Source organism: Leucopleurus acutus (assembly GCF_964270905.1).
Source record: "Leucopleurus acutus genome assembly, chromosome: 19".
NCBI classification, from domain to species: Eukaryota; Metazoa; Chordata; class Mammalia; order Artiodactyla; family Delphinidae; genus Leucopleurus; species Leucopleurus acutus.
Window position 1 is genome coordinate 44,949,695 of NC_139161.1, and position 18,673 is coordinate 44,968,367.

Sequence of the window (18,673 nt, forward strand, 5' to 3'; positions counted from 1 at the left end):
AGCCGAGGGAAGGGGGAGCGTCCGCAGCCCCGCCCCCGGCCGGGCAGGGGCCCCAGGTGCCGCCCCGCCCCCAGGGTGGGCCCGGTACTGGCCCCGCCCACCTCCCGCCCACCTGGGCTACTCACCCGGGGCAGGGAGGCGGCCCGCCCTGGGCTTCTTTCATTTTTTCGATAGGGATTTTAAGGGGTTTTGGCTACCTTTTCCTTCTTACTCGCTGTGCTCTAGCCACTCCGCCTCTCCCTCTGCCCGCAAGCAAGTTCCCACCTCAGGGTCTTTGCCTGGGATGCTCTTCCCCCAGATGGCCTCCTCTTGTCCTTCTGGTCTCAGCTCAAATGTCATCTGCTCAGAGACCCTCTCAAACACCCCCAGGCACTATCTGATCAGCCTGTTTTTTCTTTCTAATGCATTATCTGAAATTAGTTTCATTTGCTCACTGCCTCCGCCTCCTAAAAGACCAGTTCAGTGAAAGTGGAGATCCTGTCTTTGTTCTCTGTAATACCCAGCACCTAGCACAGTGCCCCGTGCAGCCTGTGCTCAATACCGTTGACCCTTGAACAACATGGGTTTGAAGTGCGTGGGTCCACCTATTTGTGGATTTTTTTCGTAGAAAATACTACAGTACTACACGATGGGTTGGCTGAATCTCTGGATATGGAACTGCAGATCAACAGAGCCAAATATAAATTATACTCTGAGTTTTGAATGCACAGAGGGTGGGCACCCCACCCCCGATGTTGTTCAAGGGTCAACTGTATGTTCTTTTTTTGAATTTATGAATCAGTTAGTATCTGAGGGCTTACACTGGTACAAGCTATTCTCTCCCAGACCCCCTGCTAGACAACCCAGGACATATCGAAGGACAATAGCCTACAATGTCCAGCCACCACAGGGCCCTCCAGGACATCGAGGCAAGAAGGGCACGTGGCCAGGTGGAAGCAAAATGGACCAGTGAGCCCAGGAGGACAGACACCAGGAAACCATTACTTACACACGAATGAAGAATGAAAGGTATGCTCATACTTCATATCATTCCAATTCACATTCAACCAATGTTTCTTGAGAGCCCAGAATATACCAGATACTATCACATGCTCATCACATTTAATCCTCACAACCACCTTGTAGGGGAGGTATCATTAGTACTATTTTAACAAATGAAAAACTGAGGCTCAGAGAGGATTAAGTGGCTTGTTCAAAGCTCCCCAGATGATAAGTACAGAAGCAAGGGTTTGAATTCAGGCATGTTTAATCCCAAGTCCGGAACTTTCCCCGCTCACCACACTGCCTGAAAGGGTGAAGGGAACCTCTGCCACACCCAGCATCAGGCTGCACACAACAGGTACAGCCAGCCAGGAGGGAGGGGAGTCAAGGAGAAGGTCCCAGAGGTGACAGGTGCTTGGCCCCTTCTATGAGAGCAGTGCTAGGGCTCTCCCTGAGGCGTTAGAGAGAAGCGTGGAGGGAAGGGACCTAGAATCCAACCCAGGGCTTTCCCCTAATGCTCCCTCTCAGTGCAAGAGGACTGTGAGGAACAGGGCAGAAGCACAAGCTGCCCCTGCTCCAGAGGGAGACAGAAAAGGGCCTTCAAGTTCAGGCCAGGTAAGGAGGCCCAGATGATGTGTCTTTTGAGGATAGGGGGGTGGGGGGTGGGGGGATGAAGAGTGGGAGGGACCTGAGTCAGAAGAACGGGAAGGAGTGTTATACTTTGACTGCTGGAGTAGCAACAGAGCAGGCTGGAGACAAGTCATTTGTGGCAGGCCCCATTATGTGCCTCTCAATCTAACACCTCCCCTCCTGGCTGGAAAGGAAGGCTTCCTACTGTGATGCTGCCCTGCTCAGTCTATCTTCTCAGGCTTTTTCCAGGACTTGCGAGTCTCCAGGAAGATCTTGAACAGGGACAAGAGGATGGGCACAGCCATAGGCAGGAAGAGTGGGATGTAGATGGCAAACTTCTGGTCATCAGGGAAATAGAGGAGGTGGAGGAGCGAGGGATCAAAAAAGGCACGCTCTGAGGATGTCACAGCTTCCTGGCTGGCAACGAAGGCAGAAGCCAGGTGCCCAGAGGCCAACTCCTCCGCTGCCTTCTGGACTGCAGCTACAGCCCTGTACACCTAGGAAGGGGGCAGGGAGTTACCAAAACGTCCTAGGCATCGGTTGGTTGGGAGGGTGGGAGAGGGCCTCACTGTGTCTTCCGTCTACCAGGCAGGTTGCCTGGAGTTTGCCCAGGATATATGGAGGCCGGTAGAAAAGGGCTAGGGGGTATCTTCTTAGTGCCTGCTTAACACCTCACACCCGCACTTAGACTCCTTACTAGGGAGCTGGCACTGACCTCTAGAGGAAGCCTGGGCACTCAAGGATGGCATGCCCACACATCCTCTGGACCTCAAACGGCTCTCTGGTTTCACCACACCCTGGGCCCTGCTGGCCACTCCAGTCCTAGGCCACAGAATCCATCCCCTGCCTGCTTACCTCAGATGCCACATCGTCCTTGATGACAATGTTGCTGATCTTGCCCAGAAGCTGGGCCAGGGAAGTGAGAGTGGTGGTAGCTGTGGCCAGGTTCTCCACTGACCGAGCCCAGAGCAGCCGGTCCAGCTCCCAGCTCATTATCCCTTCACTCTTAGGCCCTGAAAACAGGCATTTTGGAGGCAACTGGGGCTGAGCAATCCCGAAGAGTAGCCTGTAGGAACAGCAAAGAAGGTCAAAGGGGCAGAAGGTGGGAGAAGATGGTTAGGATTCCTAGAATAACTATTAGGATTTTCGATCTCACCCAGAACCACAGGGGTTGTAGGAAGTGCCTTAGCGTCTTAGGGGGTGAGCAGCAACACTAAGTAACACAGAGCCCCAAGCCCCACTTTAACTAGTGGTTTTTCACTTTTACCTGTTTCTATATTGTTTCTATATTATAATATCTTGTGTGAAAAAAGGTTCCATGGCTAAAATATTTCTAATTAACACCAACTAGTTTAATCCCCTCACCCTGTCTACCCTCTCTTTGGACAAACGGGGCCCCTGAGCCTTAGTTAAGGGATGATCCAGGACCACCTCTGACAAGGCATGCGTGCTGTGCCTCTCTATCCCTGCACCATGGCAGACATTGCTAATCAATCAGAATCCTCTTTCCTGATGAGCCCAGACACAGCCTTAGAATACTCAACACAGGGCATCAGGAAGCCACTATCAATAGATCCCTTCGCACAAGAATTAACAGCTATTTTCTTAAGCATCCCTAATCACAGCCTATGGACCTGACATTCATGAGCCTATTTTTCCTAAAACGCTTTTTGTCAACAACTAGTCTTTCTTAAGAGAAGGATGAAGTGATTCTTGGAAACCTTTCTTGGTTTCCTTGGGGCTCCAGGCACAGCCAAGGTATCCCTGCCAAGTGAGGGTTTACTGCACTCAGCCCAGGAGACTGTGGTCAGTCTCAGTGGCCTCGCCCCCGAGTGGATCCCCCAGGACCTCACCGCAGCTGAGCCAGGAACACCTCCATCACCCGCACCATGTCCACCTTGACTCTCACTGGCAGCTCCGAGCCATTGTAGGCTTTGGGGTCCACATTGTATACCTGCAGGGGGAAATAAGCGTGCCTCAACATCACGCCAGGACCATGCACAGCTCTGCCCTAGACACTCTGGAGGCCATGAGAGGAAAGGAAGACATACTCTGTGCTCTAAAAATTACAAACCTAATATTTTTGGAATACCTGCTATTAGGAGCTTTATATAAATTATCTCCTCTACTCCCTCAAAAATCTTGTTAAAGAAATATTTTTAATTCCATTTTAAAGTTCCTACCCATGAGAAACTCCAATCTAACAGGGGAGACAACATTCCCAACCTTGTTAAGACTCCCACAAACAGGGCCAAGATCTAAGTTATACACAGAATAGTCCTAAGTCAGTGCAAACTGCAAGTGCAAAAGGGTCCTACTATATAAACACTGATGGAAATAAGAAGCAGTGGGGCTGGCGGGGGGTGGTGGGGGGCACGAGCTCACAGCACCTCACCACCACCCCCCCAACCCAGGCTGGGCCACAGAGGACACCAGAGGAACAACAGAAGAACAGTCTCAACGAACACCCCTGACGTTTGGGCTCTGGGGTCTCCGTGGTGTGACCATACCATAATGCCACCCCAGCGGGGGCTGTGGAAGGCGTTGGTGGCCACTGGAGCCCCATCCTTGTCCTGAATGTACAGCGGGGAGTGGGCAAGCTCAGGAACATAGAGTAGAAAGTTGAGCACCGGGTAAAGGGAGGCAGCGCTGGATCCTGTGGCACAGAGAAGGGGAGTCAGCACACCAAACACGCTGGGTCTACATCTTAGGTCTAGGTCAGCCTCTAACTTGCTGGTCACTCACTCTGGGCCTCATTTTCCCCAACTGATAATCACTAGGATATCCTCCAGGCCTGGGTTTCTGTGCTAAACAACCTCAGCATTCTCCCGAGATGTGCCACATACATGAAGTGCAGTCCTCAGCCTCGAACTGCCCCCAAATCGCCTCTCCTCCAACAGCCTCCCACCTTTTTCGGCAGTGCCATAAAGCAGTCCCTTGGACCTTGTAGGAAAGAAGGGAGGGAAGGAGGGAAGCAGGGAGGGAGGAGGAATTCGCCAAGGCCTCATGTGCTGCCCCACCCATACCCCTTGGTCCACACTGGCCTAACCCTGGTGCCTAAAATTCCACAACTAGTGATATACTCCCTTTGGTTTGCCTCTATTACAGTTCTACTGTACTGTACTACCTACTCTTCTGAGGTACCAGCGCCAAAATGAAAAACTGGAACCCCAGCTTCAAGGTTCCTCAGCCTCAATCAGCAGAACTGTCGATTCAAATTCTGCCTTCCTGTACATCTGCTGCTGTCTTTCCTACACGTGTGGCCATATTTTTCCTGGATGGCTTGCAGGGAGGGAGACACAGCCTATCCATTTGTTTATAAAAAGTGTTGGGAATGTTTAATCAATGCTTTTGGATGTGACAGTGTGGAGATGGAGATGTCAACAGACTATCGTGGAAAAGGAACCTAAATGCCCAGCACCTCCTCAACGCCCTTGGACCAACCCAACCTGGGAGCCATCGCTATATATAACCCGCCTCCCACCCCAGGCTGAGCCTTCAGGGTCCTTCCCCGGCCTGGCAGAAAGACCCTCATGGTCAGGAACTCACCCAGCCGGGACTCCACTGGGTTGATGACATGGGGGAGGCTGTGTGCGGCCAAATAATAGCTGGAGGAAGCTGGGTCAAAGCGGGGGTTTACCCCCAACACTGCGTAGTAAAGGATCTGTAGAGCAAAGAGGGAGCATGCTATCTGTCTACTGAGCTATATTCCAATTTGTCCCCCCAAAAGATTTGAGGTGCCTTAAAAAGATAACCATTAGGCAGGGCAAAATATAAGAGACAAAAATCAAGGCCGAGAGAAAGCAGGAGTAGGGAAAAAAATAACAAAGCCAAGGGTAAAGTTAACACACTAAATCCAGGTTTTGAACACCACGTTATTTTACCAGGCTTTCTCACAGCCTAAACAAAGAATAGCGTAATTCAGTGTCCACACGATCAAATCAAATCAGTTATTCAGAAGTAATTTCTCCCACTACCAAGACCTGATAAAAATTTCTCCCACCTTTTCCCTAAAAGGACACTGTGTAATTCAGAAGACTACATTCATCACATCTTTATTGTTACTACATTAACATATCTCAGGAAGTTTTTTTGTTTGTTTTTTAATAAATTTTTAGGATGGCACAACTGGTGAATACAGTTCCAGAGGGAGCCATAAGGAAGTTACTTTTTTAACAAGCATTGACAAAACTCCCCAAGCTGGACACCAAGGAGGAAAAGTAGACCCCAGAACCATATACATGCACAGGAATTTCCTGGCAAATCAGCAAGCTCAAAGAGCTGGAAGAACAGACTACACTTGTAAATGCCAAATATGGAGGGACTTGGGAAAGGATGGTGCAGCGGGGAAAAGGCCTCCTCAACTTGCTCCCAGTCTCACCTGAGAGTCCACAGAGAAGTTGCCCACAGCTCTGAGGGCATTCAGGAAGGGCTGCACGTAGCGCCGGACAGCCCCCTCGATGTCCCAGTGGACGTCATGGGACTTGGGGTCAGGGTTGAGTAAACTGAAGGTGATTTCATAGCCTATAAAAACAGGAGTCAGGGAAGCCAGAGGCATCTGTGGATCAAAGGCAGCCTGTACCCCTGGCTGAGTTGAACTTGGTTCTCCTCTGAAATGGGGCTGGTTGCCATCATGGACGCAAAGGGAGGATAAAACTGGGATGAGGAACACCGAGTGCTTTAAGAAAAAGATGAAACCACAGAAGAAAGGAGTGAAGCGTTTGCATGCAGATTCCCCTCCTGCCCCACCGTCTCCACATAATTCATTTCCCTCTCCCTTCCCGTGGCACAGCCCGGTCACCCTACCCAAGCTGGACTTGAGAGGCCGCCTCTTATCAGAGCTCCACTTGTCCTCTGGGAGGTGGTCAGCCAAGGCTGCAGCAAGCACGTCCTCAGTCAAAGACATGGCCTGGGCTACTTGGATTACACGGTGGCCAATGATGTTAAAGGCCTCCCGGTGCATTATCCCCCGCACAACTGCCATCCTCTTGGGCCCAATGTAGCTCATCATGTCCTATGAGGGGCAAGCAAGGGACAGAATGCCCACGGCTCAGGGAAGAAAGCAGAAGAGCACTCTGGCTCCTGTCTTTGAGAATCTGGCCTTTTGCCACCGACCAACAGGACTGCACCTCTCTCTAGACTCGTTGAGAACTATTATGTCAACATTTCTGAGCTATGGATATATATGAGTGTTTTCATTCATTTCAGTTCCCTTCTCCTTCCCAGTTGACATAGGTGCAGGCAACAGCTATATCTTCATGGGCTGGAAACTAAGAGACAGCATGCTGAGCAAGAATAAACAAACAACTGGAAAGTTTGATATAAGTAAATGGCAAATGGCAAAGAGGCAAGTACAAGAATTTTCACAGCAGCATTATTTGTAATAGGATAAAACTGGAGACAATCCAAATGCCTGTCAGCAACAGAATGGATAAATTGTGATATGTTTATACAATGAAACATTAGACAGAATTTTAAATGAATGCATTAGATTCAACTAGACATATTTTCATAGATGATTCAAACATAAAGGTCAAGCAAAATGAAAACTAGAGAAGAACATGCGCTTCATTACGGCATTTATATAAAGTTCAAAAATATATAAAATTAAACATATTGTTTATAGAGATATATGTGATAAAACTTGAAAGAAAAATATGAAAATGATACATACAAACTATGGTCACCTTTGGCTGCAAGGGAGTGGGATATAATCATGGAGATGCACAGGGCTGTATTATAGTTTGCAAGCTAGGGGTGGGTACATGGATGTTTATTAAAATTTTCCTTCATCTTTTTGTAATAATTGATATTTCATTATAAATTAAAAAATAAAATGGTAGCTGGTACAGCTCCCACCAAACCTTTTGCTCAGAAACTGAAAAGGTCAATGTATTGCTCATATTATCATCACAGCCCACTCAAACCAGCTTCTTTAACCCTATTGATTTTTTTTCCACTTTAAATTGGAACTTTAGGACTTCCCTGATAGTGCAGTGGTTAAGAATCCGCCTGCCAATGCAGGGGACATGGGTTCGAGCCCGGGTCCGGGAAGATCCCACATGCCACAGAGCAACTAAGCCTGTGTGCCACAACTACTGAGCCTGCACTCTAGAGTCTGTGCTCCACAACAACAGAAGCCACTGCAATGAGAAGCCCGCACACCTCAACGAAGAGTAGCCCCCGCTCACTGCAACTAGAGAAAGCCCACGTGCAGCAAAGAAGACCCAATGCGGCCCAAATAAATAAATAAATAAATTTATTTTTTAAAAAAATGGAACTTTAACCACATACAAGCCTTGGATTTAGAAAGACCCAGAGTCAATGAAAACAATCCCTATTTGCATTCTTTTTAAAAAATACTTGAGGAGAGTTTTCTGTAGCAAACGGAAGGAATGGGCAGCAATACTGCAAGAAGGAGACTTAGGAGAGGACAAGCTGAAGGGAGAAGGCATGTCCGCAGCCTCTCTGCTCACCCTACCTGAGGGAGAAGTGAGGAGTGTTCAGAGATCACGTACACTGTCAGGGAGCCCTCTGCTTGCTCCGATGGCTCAGCAAACATAGTTTCTGCCTCTGGGGACAAGAACAGGTGGTGTACCAGGAGCGCAAACACCATTCCCTCTCCCTCTGGCTCCCACACGGTGCCTAACCCATCACTCCACCTCCCGCTCACACCCAGCTGACACTGTGGCCAGGTTTGGCCCTGGGTGGCCCAGGCTGAGACACAAGGTATCTCATTCCCAGCTTTCCCAGAGAGATTTTGGAGTTAAGACAAGTTATGGAGGGAGTCCCCTGGTGGCCTAGTGGTTAGGATTCCGGGCTTTCACTGCCGTTGCCCAGGTTCAGTCCCTGGTCAGGGAACTGAGATCCTTGCAGGACACACGGCACAGGCCCCCAAAAAAAAAAAAAAGGACAAGATATGGAAACTACACACTTAGAGATCAGAAGGAAAAAGAGGGCTTCCTGTTAAAATGATCACCCCTCCTAGTACCTTGTATACTGCCCAATGACAGGGCTTCCTCCTCATGATCCAAAGCCCTCCGATAGGCCTTCTGGAAACGGCATTTGATTTTCAATTTGTCTTAGAGAAAGAAAGAAGCATGATGAGAAGAGCAAATGTCAGACTCTGCCCACCCTTCCAGCCCTAATGCTGTCCAGTGTCCGAGGAGAGCAAGATGATTGTTTGCAGAGAAATACCAAGAAGCAACAACCAATTCTAATGATTTCTGCCTGGATGATATAAATACATGACACTCCACCTCTTCCACCTGCCCAGCTCTTGCCTCTCGCTGTGCACCTTCAACCTGAAGTACCCTCCTCACAGGGAAATCTATTACAATATTCATTACATTAGTAGGTAAAAGGAGGAAAACCATATGATCGTTTCAATAGATGTCTCAAAATAAACTCAGTGAACATTCTTGATAAAAATAAGATGCACACTTAATGACAAAACACTATAGTTCCATTAAAATTAGCACGAAAACAAGGATGCCTGCTATCTCCCCTATTATTCAGCACTGTTCTTCCTGAAGTTCCTGACCAATGCAATAAGTGAAAAAAGAGAAACATGAATATTTGAAAGAAAGAGACAAAATGGCCACTTTTTGAAGTAGTATAATTATTTTCAAAGGGAATCAAAGAGAACCAACTAAAAAACTATTATAAGAAAATGCAAGAATGGGTAGCTTTCTAATAAATACCAGCAATATCTAATTTAAAAAGCAATATTTTTAAAAATCCCAATTGCAGTAACAATAAAGAATATAAAAATATCCAAGAATACATGTACAAAACTGTAAGAAAAAAAAAAAAACAGGACTTTACTCAATGACATAAAAGAAGATCTGAATAAAATGGAAACACATACAAGGCTCCTAGATGGAAAAACTAAATATTCTCAGAATATCAATTCTCTCCAAGTTAATCTAAACATGTAAGGCAATCCAAAGAGATTTTTTTCGCCACCTGGAACTTGACAAGCTGAACCTAAAATTTATTGGGAAAGTTCTTCTTTACAGAATTCCAGAAGAATGCAGAAGAAATGGCAGAATTTAAAAATTGCCATTTTGCAACCTAATGAAATGGATTCCAGTATCAACAGATGCTAAAATCATCAGGTGAAAGGTTGACCGAGAACTAAAATACAGAAGTCAAGCTGACAATATCTGAACTAAATAATCATCTTTGCATCACCCAAAGTGAAACAACCAGGCCACTACATGACATAACACGATAGGAAGTACAACACACCAACTGTGAAGTATTCTTGCCTAAAAAACTGAACATGGGTAGTGTATATATGTCCATGCCACTCTGTCACTTCACCCCAGCTTACCCTTCCCCCTCCCCATGTCCTCAAGTCCATTCTCTACGTCGGCGTCTTTATTCCTGTCCTGCCCCTAGGTTCTTCAGAACCACTTTTTTTTTTTTTTAGATTCCATATATATGTGCTGGCATCCAGTAGTTGTTTTTCTCCTTCTGACTTACGTCACTCTGTATGACAGACTCTAGGTCCATCCACATCACTACAAATAATTCAATTTCGCTTCTTTTTATGGCTGAGTAATATTCCATTGTATATACGTGCCTATATACAGTACCAAACGTAAAATAGATAGCTAGTGGGAAGCAGCTGCATAGCACAGGGAGATCAGTTCAGTGCTTTCTGACCACCTAGAAGGGTGAGATAGGGAGGGTGGGAGGGAGATGCAAGAGGGAGGGGATATGGGGATATATGTATACATATAGCTGATTCACTTTGTTATACAGCAGAAACTAACACAACATTGTAAAGCAATTATACTCCAATAAAGATGTTAAAAAAAAAACAAAAACTGAACCTGGGGACTTCCCTGGCAGTCCAGTGGTTGGGACTCTGTGCTTCCACTGCAGGGGGCACGGGTTCAATCCCTGGTCGGGGAACTATGATCCTGCATGCCACAAAGTGCGGCCAAAAAATAAATTTAGGACTTCCCTGGTGGCGCAGTGCTTAAGAATCCGCCTGCCAATGCAGGGGACACGGGTTCGAGTCCTGGTCCGGGAGGATCCCACATGCTGCAGAGCAACTAAGCCCGTGCGCCACAACCACTGAACCTGCGCTCTAGAGCCCTCGAGCCACAACTACTGAGCCAATGCGCTGCAACTACTGAACCCGCGTGCTGCAGCTACTGAAGCCGGTGTACCTAGAACCCATGCTCCGCAAAAAGAGAAGGCACTGCAATGAGAAGCCCTTGCACCACAACAAAGAGTAGCCCCCGCTCTCTGCAACTAGAGAAAGACCGCGAGCAGCAATGATGACCCAACTCAGCCAAATTATAAATTAAATAAATAAATAAATTTTAAAAAATTAAAAAACTGATTTTAAGTAAACCTCTAGATCTAACTACCAGTTTATAAGAAATATGGATACTAGAGAAATAAGTTAAATGAAACCAAGAGGAAGAAATCTGCCAAATCCAGAATGTGAGATGTTCTATCAAACAAATGACCTGGTTTCTCCAACAAATCAATGAAAACAAGTATATTGGGATGGGGTAGGGAGAGCTGGTATATAATAAAAGAGACAAGAGACTTAAAATGGGGATCATAACGTTAGGATTAAATGAGGCAACACGTGTAAAGTGTTTCACCGAGTTTCTGGCATATAATGAACAACTAATATTAGCTATCATTATTACTAACTAGTGTTATCCCTCCCTCTCCTCCTTATTTAACTTGAATTCCTACATATCCTTTAAAAATCTGGCTTAAAAATTACAGCTCTCAAAACCTTCTCTACCTTTCTTTCCTCCAGACAGTTATAGTCTCTTTCTTAAGTACAATCTCTGTTTCTTATATACTTATATACTTCTGAGATTTCTTTGTCTCTCTCCCCTACCTATGAATTTCTTGAAACCAGTATCAATTTCTTATTCATCCCCAAATTCCTGATACCTACGTGCCTAACACTCCGTAAAGTATTTAATGTTGAACTGAATAAGGCCTGTATGTAAGTCCAAATTGATTCCAAACCCTGTGTTCATTCCACTACATCCCACATCCTCCCCTAACCCGTAATGAGCATCACCTACTTCTGATCAGGTAGCACAACTGTTTTATGAATAAAATTGCCCCTTTAATGGTGAATACTGAATTTAAAGCTGCTTTTTTTCTTAGCAAACACACTGTTCATTCAAAGTGGCCTTTTAATAAGTTTGTAATCACCTTTACGGGATACCCATGCTCCTCCTATCCAACCTATCTGCGGACTGAACTCAGACCAGAAAGGCAGCCCTGATCAGGAACTCACACTTCAGAGGGATCTCTCTCTCATGCACAACGGTGAAGGGCAGCTTTTCCTGGTCGTCCAATGGCACTGATTCCTGGGTAAACACGACAGTGACCGGCACCATGAGCCGGAGCTGCGGGAAGAAGCATCAGGGCCATCAGTGAGTCTCCATCTTGCCGGTGGGCTGTCCCCTGGTCCTCCACCACCGAGGTCTTACCTGCAGGGAATTCAGCCCACTGATCTGGGAGTAAGGCAATGGGGCCCGGTAGGTCTCCGTGGTCTTCCACCAGAGCGGCAGCCCCAGCACGATGACCACCGCGGCGAAGAAGAGAGCGGCGCGCTTGCCTCGAACCACCTCTGGGGACACGGGGGGTTCCACTGAGGCGCCGCCAGAGGTGGGCTCGGGTGCCGGCCCCACCCCCGACGCGGAGGAGCCCCGGCAAGCTGTACTCAGAACCTCTCAGCCCGCACTCGAAGGGATTCCCCGGCGAGGGGCCCGGACCCTAGTCTGAAGGGATGCTGTATGAGACGAACCCCGAACCCCCATCCGCGGGACCTCTGGCACAACACAGTCCCCACCCCCGCATTCCTCCCTCGCAATCCGCGAGCCACAGCCCCCTCCCGAATGCCGCCGCACCTAGGTCTGTAGCTGCGGCCCCCGGGGCCGCCATACTCGCTTCCAACCACTCTTGCTGCCGAGGGGAGGAGCTGCGTAGGCCTCCCCCAATCGGAAACCCGCAAGGAGTGGGCGCGCCCACGGCAGCGATCGCGACCAATCACGAGCGGCACTCCAGACGAAAACCGACGAAGGGTGGGCGGGGTGCGCAGAGAGCTTCTTCCAGAGCTTGAAAGGACGCTGACCCGGCGATTGAGGAGCTGTGCGGGTTTCGGTTTTGCTGGAAGACACCCTGCGCTTCCTTGTGGAACCCACTCCTAGCCCAGGGAATAAGAGCGCAAACTGCAGTTGTTAAATACTAGCCGGGAGACCACGGGAAGCTGTAAGTCTCAGTGTTCTCATCTGAAAAATGGAGATTCTTGACTAAAATGAGGTCATTCATGGAAAGAGCACACGGAAAGTCGCTTATCACGATCATTGTTTATCATCCCTATTATAGAGCTCCTCTTTCGGAGGAGCAAGCTAATAGTACGTTTTTAGGATATTTAGCTCATTTAATATTTTTAAAATTCATTTGAATTCATTTACAACTTGTTAAAGTCTGAATACTTCACTTAAAATTCTTGAAAATTCATGAGCACAGAATTCTGGATGATCCTGATCACTTGGGTTCGAATCCCAGCTTCACCACTTTACCTGAGTGAGCTTGAGAAGTTAATTAACCTCTCTGTGCTTGTCTCCTCATATTAAAATAGGGATAGCAGGGAATTCCCTGGCGGTCCAATGGTTAGGACTCTGCAGGCAGCGTGGGTTCGATTCAGGGAACTAAGATCCCGCATGCCCCGTGACGTGGCCAAGAAAGATAAAATTGTTTTAATAAATAAATAAAATAGGGATAGCAATAGTATCTACTTTATGTACAATTGTTGTAGTAAATGAGTTAACAACTGTAAAGTGACTAGAATAGGGCCTGGCAGGAGACTGCTATGTAAGTTTGAGCTATTTTTATTAATACAAGATCAGGCCACAATCGGCCTACACTCCCATATTGCAATAATTAGCTGGGCGGAGCATTGGTTGTGCACTTCACACAGAGCATGGCCTCCCCGGTTCACACAGAACACACAGCAGGTTCTCTCATCTTTTCATCTGCTCAGATAGACCCAGGTGCTCCACCTACAGCCCCACGTCCAAGCTAAGTGGTCAAAGTTCATTATGAGACTTCACCAGGTCTGCTCTTGCCCAGACCCTTAAATTGGCTCCCTCTGTGCCCCTATCTATCCCAACTGGGAGTGAGCAACAGCTCTCGGCAACCTGCTAGATAACCTGCTGTGTCGGGCATCGCTGAGCCCTGGGGATTTTCCCTGTTGGGCAACCCAGGTGCTCCTTCTGCAGTGGCTCCCCCTGGTGAAATGTGTCAAGCCTCATTAGGGCTTAACACAGCTGAGGGGTGAGAGACTCCTCCTATCGCCTCTTATCCCAGTTTGGGGCCATGTGCAAAAGCTGCGTTCAGAAGTAGCTTGAGTCCTGCCTCACTCCATCCTTCTGCACCTGCTGCCAAGTGCCTCTGAAGTGGCAGTTCCCTAAAGACTCACAGCCCTCCATACTGCAATGCTCCAGCCTCGGACATCAACAGCAAGAGCCTGAGCTGAGAATGGTGACTGGGTGTGCCCCCCCCAAACTTAAAGCCCAGTAAAATTCAAAACCCACCCTCTCCACCTCCACAGTCAGAGAGGGCTCAGAGACAGTAGTCAGCAGAGATCAGAAACTGGGAGGTGGGAATTGGATGTGTAAAGAAGACAGACAAAGTAGCATGCTTTGCTACCATTTATTTGCTATGTGGTATGTACCCAAAGCATGAGTCAGCTCTGGTGCCCTACCCTCTGATCCCAGGAGAGAGGGTGGGCAAGGAGAGCCCAAGGAGAAGCAACCCCATCATGGGGAAATTGTGGGGGCTGGCAGAGGCACGGGGGAGACCCAGGCATCCTGCTCTGACTTCTAGCAAGTTCTCCTGCCCTCAGTCATGAGGGGCTCCCTATCCTCCCATCCAATGGTCCCAGGTGCAACAATCGGAGAGGGGAGGGGAGGAGAAAAAAGGAAGATGACTCAGTGCTGGGTGGAGGCATCTCCACTCTTCATGGCTACTTGGCCCTGGCCGTAACTACAGGCAAAATTGGGTGCAGGTGGCCAGGCCGAGGGCTGTGGTATGGAGTGGGTACTCAGTAGGCGTGGTTGGCAACATAGAGGGATTGTGCTGCCGCTCCACCATCTTCTCCGCTGCCTTCATACTTGCCCTGGGCCGCAAGGCCATTCACCTGCAAAAGGAAGGGGGTAAGTAGGCTGACCCAGTCCACAGGTGCTGAACCCTCCCAGACTACAGCCTTTGGGTGCTGACCCTGCCTGGCTACACACCACCCCCCCCACCACCACCTCTAGCTCCCAACCTCGGCTCGCTTGATGAACTCCTCAGTGGCGGCTCCAGCATTATCCCGTTGCCCTCGCCAGGTGTTGAGTGCAGAGGCCTGCAGGGCACGCCCATAGGAGAAGGTGAGGGCCCAGGGCCGGGGAAGGGGGCATTGGTTGATAGCATTGAGGTTGAGAGATGCCTCCTCTTCACTCTGACCCCCAGACAGAAAGGTCACTCCTAGGGTGGAGAAGAGAAGACAAACTGATTGATCACTCCTTATTTTTCCAGGGTAAGGAACCCCTGGAGGCCACAAGAACGGGGGAAGAACGTGAGAATGGGTCTTAGGTAAAGGAACAGGTTTGGAAGCGGGGTGGTACCTGGGACAGCTGGGGGCACAGTGCGACGCAGGGCAGTGACAGTTGCCATGGCGATCTCCTCTGGGCTATACTTAATGGGACAGGCATGGCCAGGGGTCACCATGTTGGGCTTGAGCAGGGTCCCCTCCAGGTACACGTGATGGTCACTCAGGGCCTTGTACACTGCAGCCAGGACCTGGGGATCAGAGGAGGTTTACTAAGGTTCTGGGCCCCTGCCACTCACTACATTATGTTCCCTGTCTAGGGCTGGGTGGGCATGACTGTGAGGGTGGGTATAGGTCAGACTCACAGGTACATTCTGGGATCAAGTAAAAGAGTGCTTGAGGAAGGTGCCTGCACCTGAGCCAGGGACTGTGGGGAACAGGCTCCCTGTCAGGCTTTCTCTGTGGTATATGTCTGTGCCCAGGTGTGGACTCACCTTCTCTGTAACATACTGGCAACGTTTGAGGTCATGGTCTCCATCAGGCAGGATCTCAGGTTCCACAATAGGCACAATGCCATTCTGCAGGTAAGAGCAGAGTATCTTGGGATGGGCAGTAGGTAAGATGGAAGAAAGCCATGTAACCCTCTCACCCCCAGGCACAGAGCACCCATCTGACCCCCTGTCACACACACAGGCACACCTGCTGGCAGATGCTGGCATAGCGGGCCAGCACGTTGGCATTCTCCAGAATGGCAAGTGCTGAGGGCGTGCGTTCACTGATTTTCAGCACGCAGCGCCACTTGGCGAAGTCAGCGCCATCCTTCTTGTACTGGGCACAGCGTTCCGAGAGACCATCCAGCCCTGCAGGCATAGTGCCAGCCTCATTACTCTGCTCCTCTTTGCCAGCAGCAACCACCCAACAACCCTGTGGTCCTGAAGCCCACCCCTCCTGTACCTTGAGTGGTGGTTTCTCCATCAGTCCCGGCTAGAGGCACTACACCCTTGTCAACCTGAAGGGGAAACACAGGCACAGAACTGAACCCAGGCAGGATTCCGCTTGCCACCCCTCACACCCACACACCTATTTCCACGCTCAGCCCCCATCCAGGGCCAGTGGCTGCACCTTGATGCCCACGACAATGCCCTTATCCTGGATGGTACGGACGAAGAGGACACCATTATCATCTTTCTGGTAGAGTGTCTCATGGAAGAATATGACACCTCCGATGCACTTCTTCACACGGTCATCGGCACTGAATAGGACCTGACGGTACAACCGGCGGTTCTCCTCTGTGTTCTCCACCCCAATTTGGCTCAGCCGCTTGGCCATGCTGCCTGGGGGCAAACGAAGTAGGGTGGGAAGGTCATCCCCAGGGCTCCCTGGATACTTCTTCCCCACTTGACCATAGGCCCCCACCTACCTACAGACTCATCTGCGGCCAGAATGCCTTTGCCTGGGGCCACAATCCGGAGGGCAATGTCGGACAACTCCTTTTTCTGCTCAGCAGAAAGGGCTGGGTACGAGTGGGGCATGGTGACAGTTCTGTGGAATGGAGACAAGGTATAAAAGCTGGACCCCACCCACTACCTCCTCTGCTTCCTCTCCTGTCCATATGGAGAGGAATGGCCTTTTCCTTCCACCCCAACAAGGAGGGCCTGGGAACAGGGCAGCAGCAGTCCTTGGCATGGGTCCTGGGCATTAAAATGGCACCAATTCCTCTGACAGCCAGCAGGCTCAGGGCCCCAATTCCCACATCTCCTTTTGTCCCTGTTGGGCACCCTTCCCAGCCCCAGGGTGGGGGTGGGGAGGTGAGCAGCCCCAAAGCTGCAGGTTTTCTTATGAAACTACTGCCCAAATAAAGATGCCAACCCTTTTTTCACTGAATTTGGCCCCTTCTTCAGGTGGGCGTAAGCACTGGCCTTTCCACCTTCCCTCTTCTCATCCTCAGCAGGGCCCTGAGGGAAAATGCACTTACTTCAGAGGCTTCAGAATGAGGCAAAATTACCCATCTCCCCTCTTCCCTCAACTTCTGGAGGAAAAGAGTGGGGGTAGGGAGGAGGAGTGGCACAAAACACGGCCAGAGGCTTCCATAAGCTCTCCTCCATTCCCTGAACCTAACTGCCTAGGCAGTCAGGAGAATGGAAGTAGAGGATCAGGGTTGAAAGGAATGAGGAGAGAGCCTGAGAGGAGAGAGAGGGAGACATGCAGGAGCAGCAGGGAGGAGACTTGTGGGGAGATGATGGTGAGACAGGTTAACTAGTCAGGTGGAAGGACCTAGACCAGGGGGACCACGAAGGGAGAACTGGAGAGGGAACTCAGCCTAGGAGAGGCAGCAGGCTGAGATTAAAATGGTCTGGGTGAGAGAGGCTAACCCCAAGGAAAAATCCAGTAGGCAGAGGATTTAGGATTGGAAAAGCTGCATAAGAGCTTAAGAGGAAGGAGTGGTGTGGGAGAAGCTGAGCAGTGGTGCGGGGTTTCCAGTGGACAGAAAGGAGAGAGAATGTAAGGAGAGAGCTGAGAAGGCACATCCAGGGGCCCCCAGGAGCAGGGTAAGGAAGGCAGAAAGAAGAGTCAGGGAGAGGAAGCGGAGATGCTGAGCAACTCCCGCTTCGTCCCGGGTCTCACCTGTGCGTGGCGAGTTAGCTGCGGCAGCCACAGGAGCAGCTCGGGTTCAGGTCCGCAGCAGCTGTGGCTCCAAGCCCGGCTCCTGTAAATGAGGCTGTGGCGACTGCAGAGCTACGTGACTCCCCCGGAGGGCGGGGCCAGCACCTCCCCGCCCTGACCACGCCCTCTCCCAGGACTGGAGTCAGCGGCGAGGCCACGCCCACAGAGGCGGGGCGACGAGGTGGAGTGACTACTCTGTTGGGATCTCCGAGGTGGTTGCGCACTGTCCACCTCCCACCTCGCGGGCCAGACACCAAGGCCCCATGGGCAGGAAATGGCCTCGCCTCATTTCTGCCACAATTGCCTTTACCATGTGCAGAGCACTGTGATGGCTGTTGGGGACGAAGCCTGGTCTGGTGAAGGAGGGTCACCTAAACAATCACAACGGTTGGGTTAGATGGGACACAGGCACCAACAGTGTGGGAGTCCAGGGCAGAGAGTAAGGAACTGAGTTTCTCTGTCCTCACCCCCTTATTCACCAGGGCTACAGGCAGTGAGCCAGGGAACAAGCAGTCCAGTTACCAGAGTATCTGGGGAAGAAAAGGCGTCAGGGCGGTGGGGGGAGACTGGCTTTGGCTCTGGATGCAGTGGGAGGGGTGTGTGGAGGATGCCCAGGCAAGAGGGCCAAGCTGCCTCTCCCCTGACCTCATCCACCCACCTCCTACCCAAGAAATAAGATTCAGTGAGCCTGAAGAAATACATTAAATATACTTTATTTAAATAGCATTAAACAGAGCTGGCTCTAAGCCAATTGGTCCTGGTATTGGGGTAAGGGAGTACTGCAGGTAAAAAGGGGTGAAACAG

General features: G+C 49.7%; 2 protein-coding genes across 2 annotated transcripts; both read right to left on the reverse strand.

The window, feature by feature from the left end:
* Positions 1-1,144: 1,144 nt before the first annotated feature.
* Positions 1,145-12,552, reverse strand: PIGS (phosphatidylinositol glycan anchor biosynthesis class S; the record flags this gene model as incomplete). Its single annotated transcript, XM_082860056.1, has 12 exons — positions 1,145-2,108; positions 2,467-2,677; positions 3,465-3,565; positions 4,122-4,267; positions 5,161-5,275; positions 5,993-6,135; positions 6,418-6,625; positions 8,093-8,184; positions 8,603-8,692; positions 11,903-12,014; positions 12,099-12,238; positions 12,519-12,552. 12 exons carry the CDS (start codon positions 12,550-12,552, stop codon positions 1,833-1,835), a joined length of 1,668 nt encoding a protein of 555 aa, XP_082716182.1. The 3' UTR covers positions 1,145-1,832.
* A 2,164-nt stretch (positions 12,553-14,716) lies between these two features.
* Positions 14,717-17,908, reverse strand: ALDOC (aldolase, fructose-bisphosphate C; the record flags this gene model as incomplete). The annotated part of the gene is made up of 9 exons (XM_082860916.1): positions 17,831-17,908; positions 16,622-16,747; positions 16,328-16,535; positions 16,160-16,214; positions 15,905-16,065; positions 15,700-15,783; positions 15,282-15,456; positions 14,942-15,141; positions 14,717-14,812 (listed from the first exon to the last, which is right to left on the reverse strand). Exons 2-9 carry the CDS (start codon positions 16,735-16,737, stop codon positions 14,717-14,719), a joined length of 1,095 nt encoding a protein of 364 aa, XP_082717042.1. The 5' UTR covers positions 16,738-16,747; positions 17,831-17,908.
* Between the last annotated feature and the right edge of the window lie 765 nt (positions 17,909-18,673).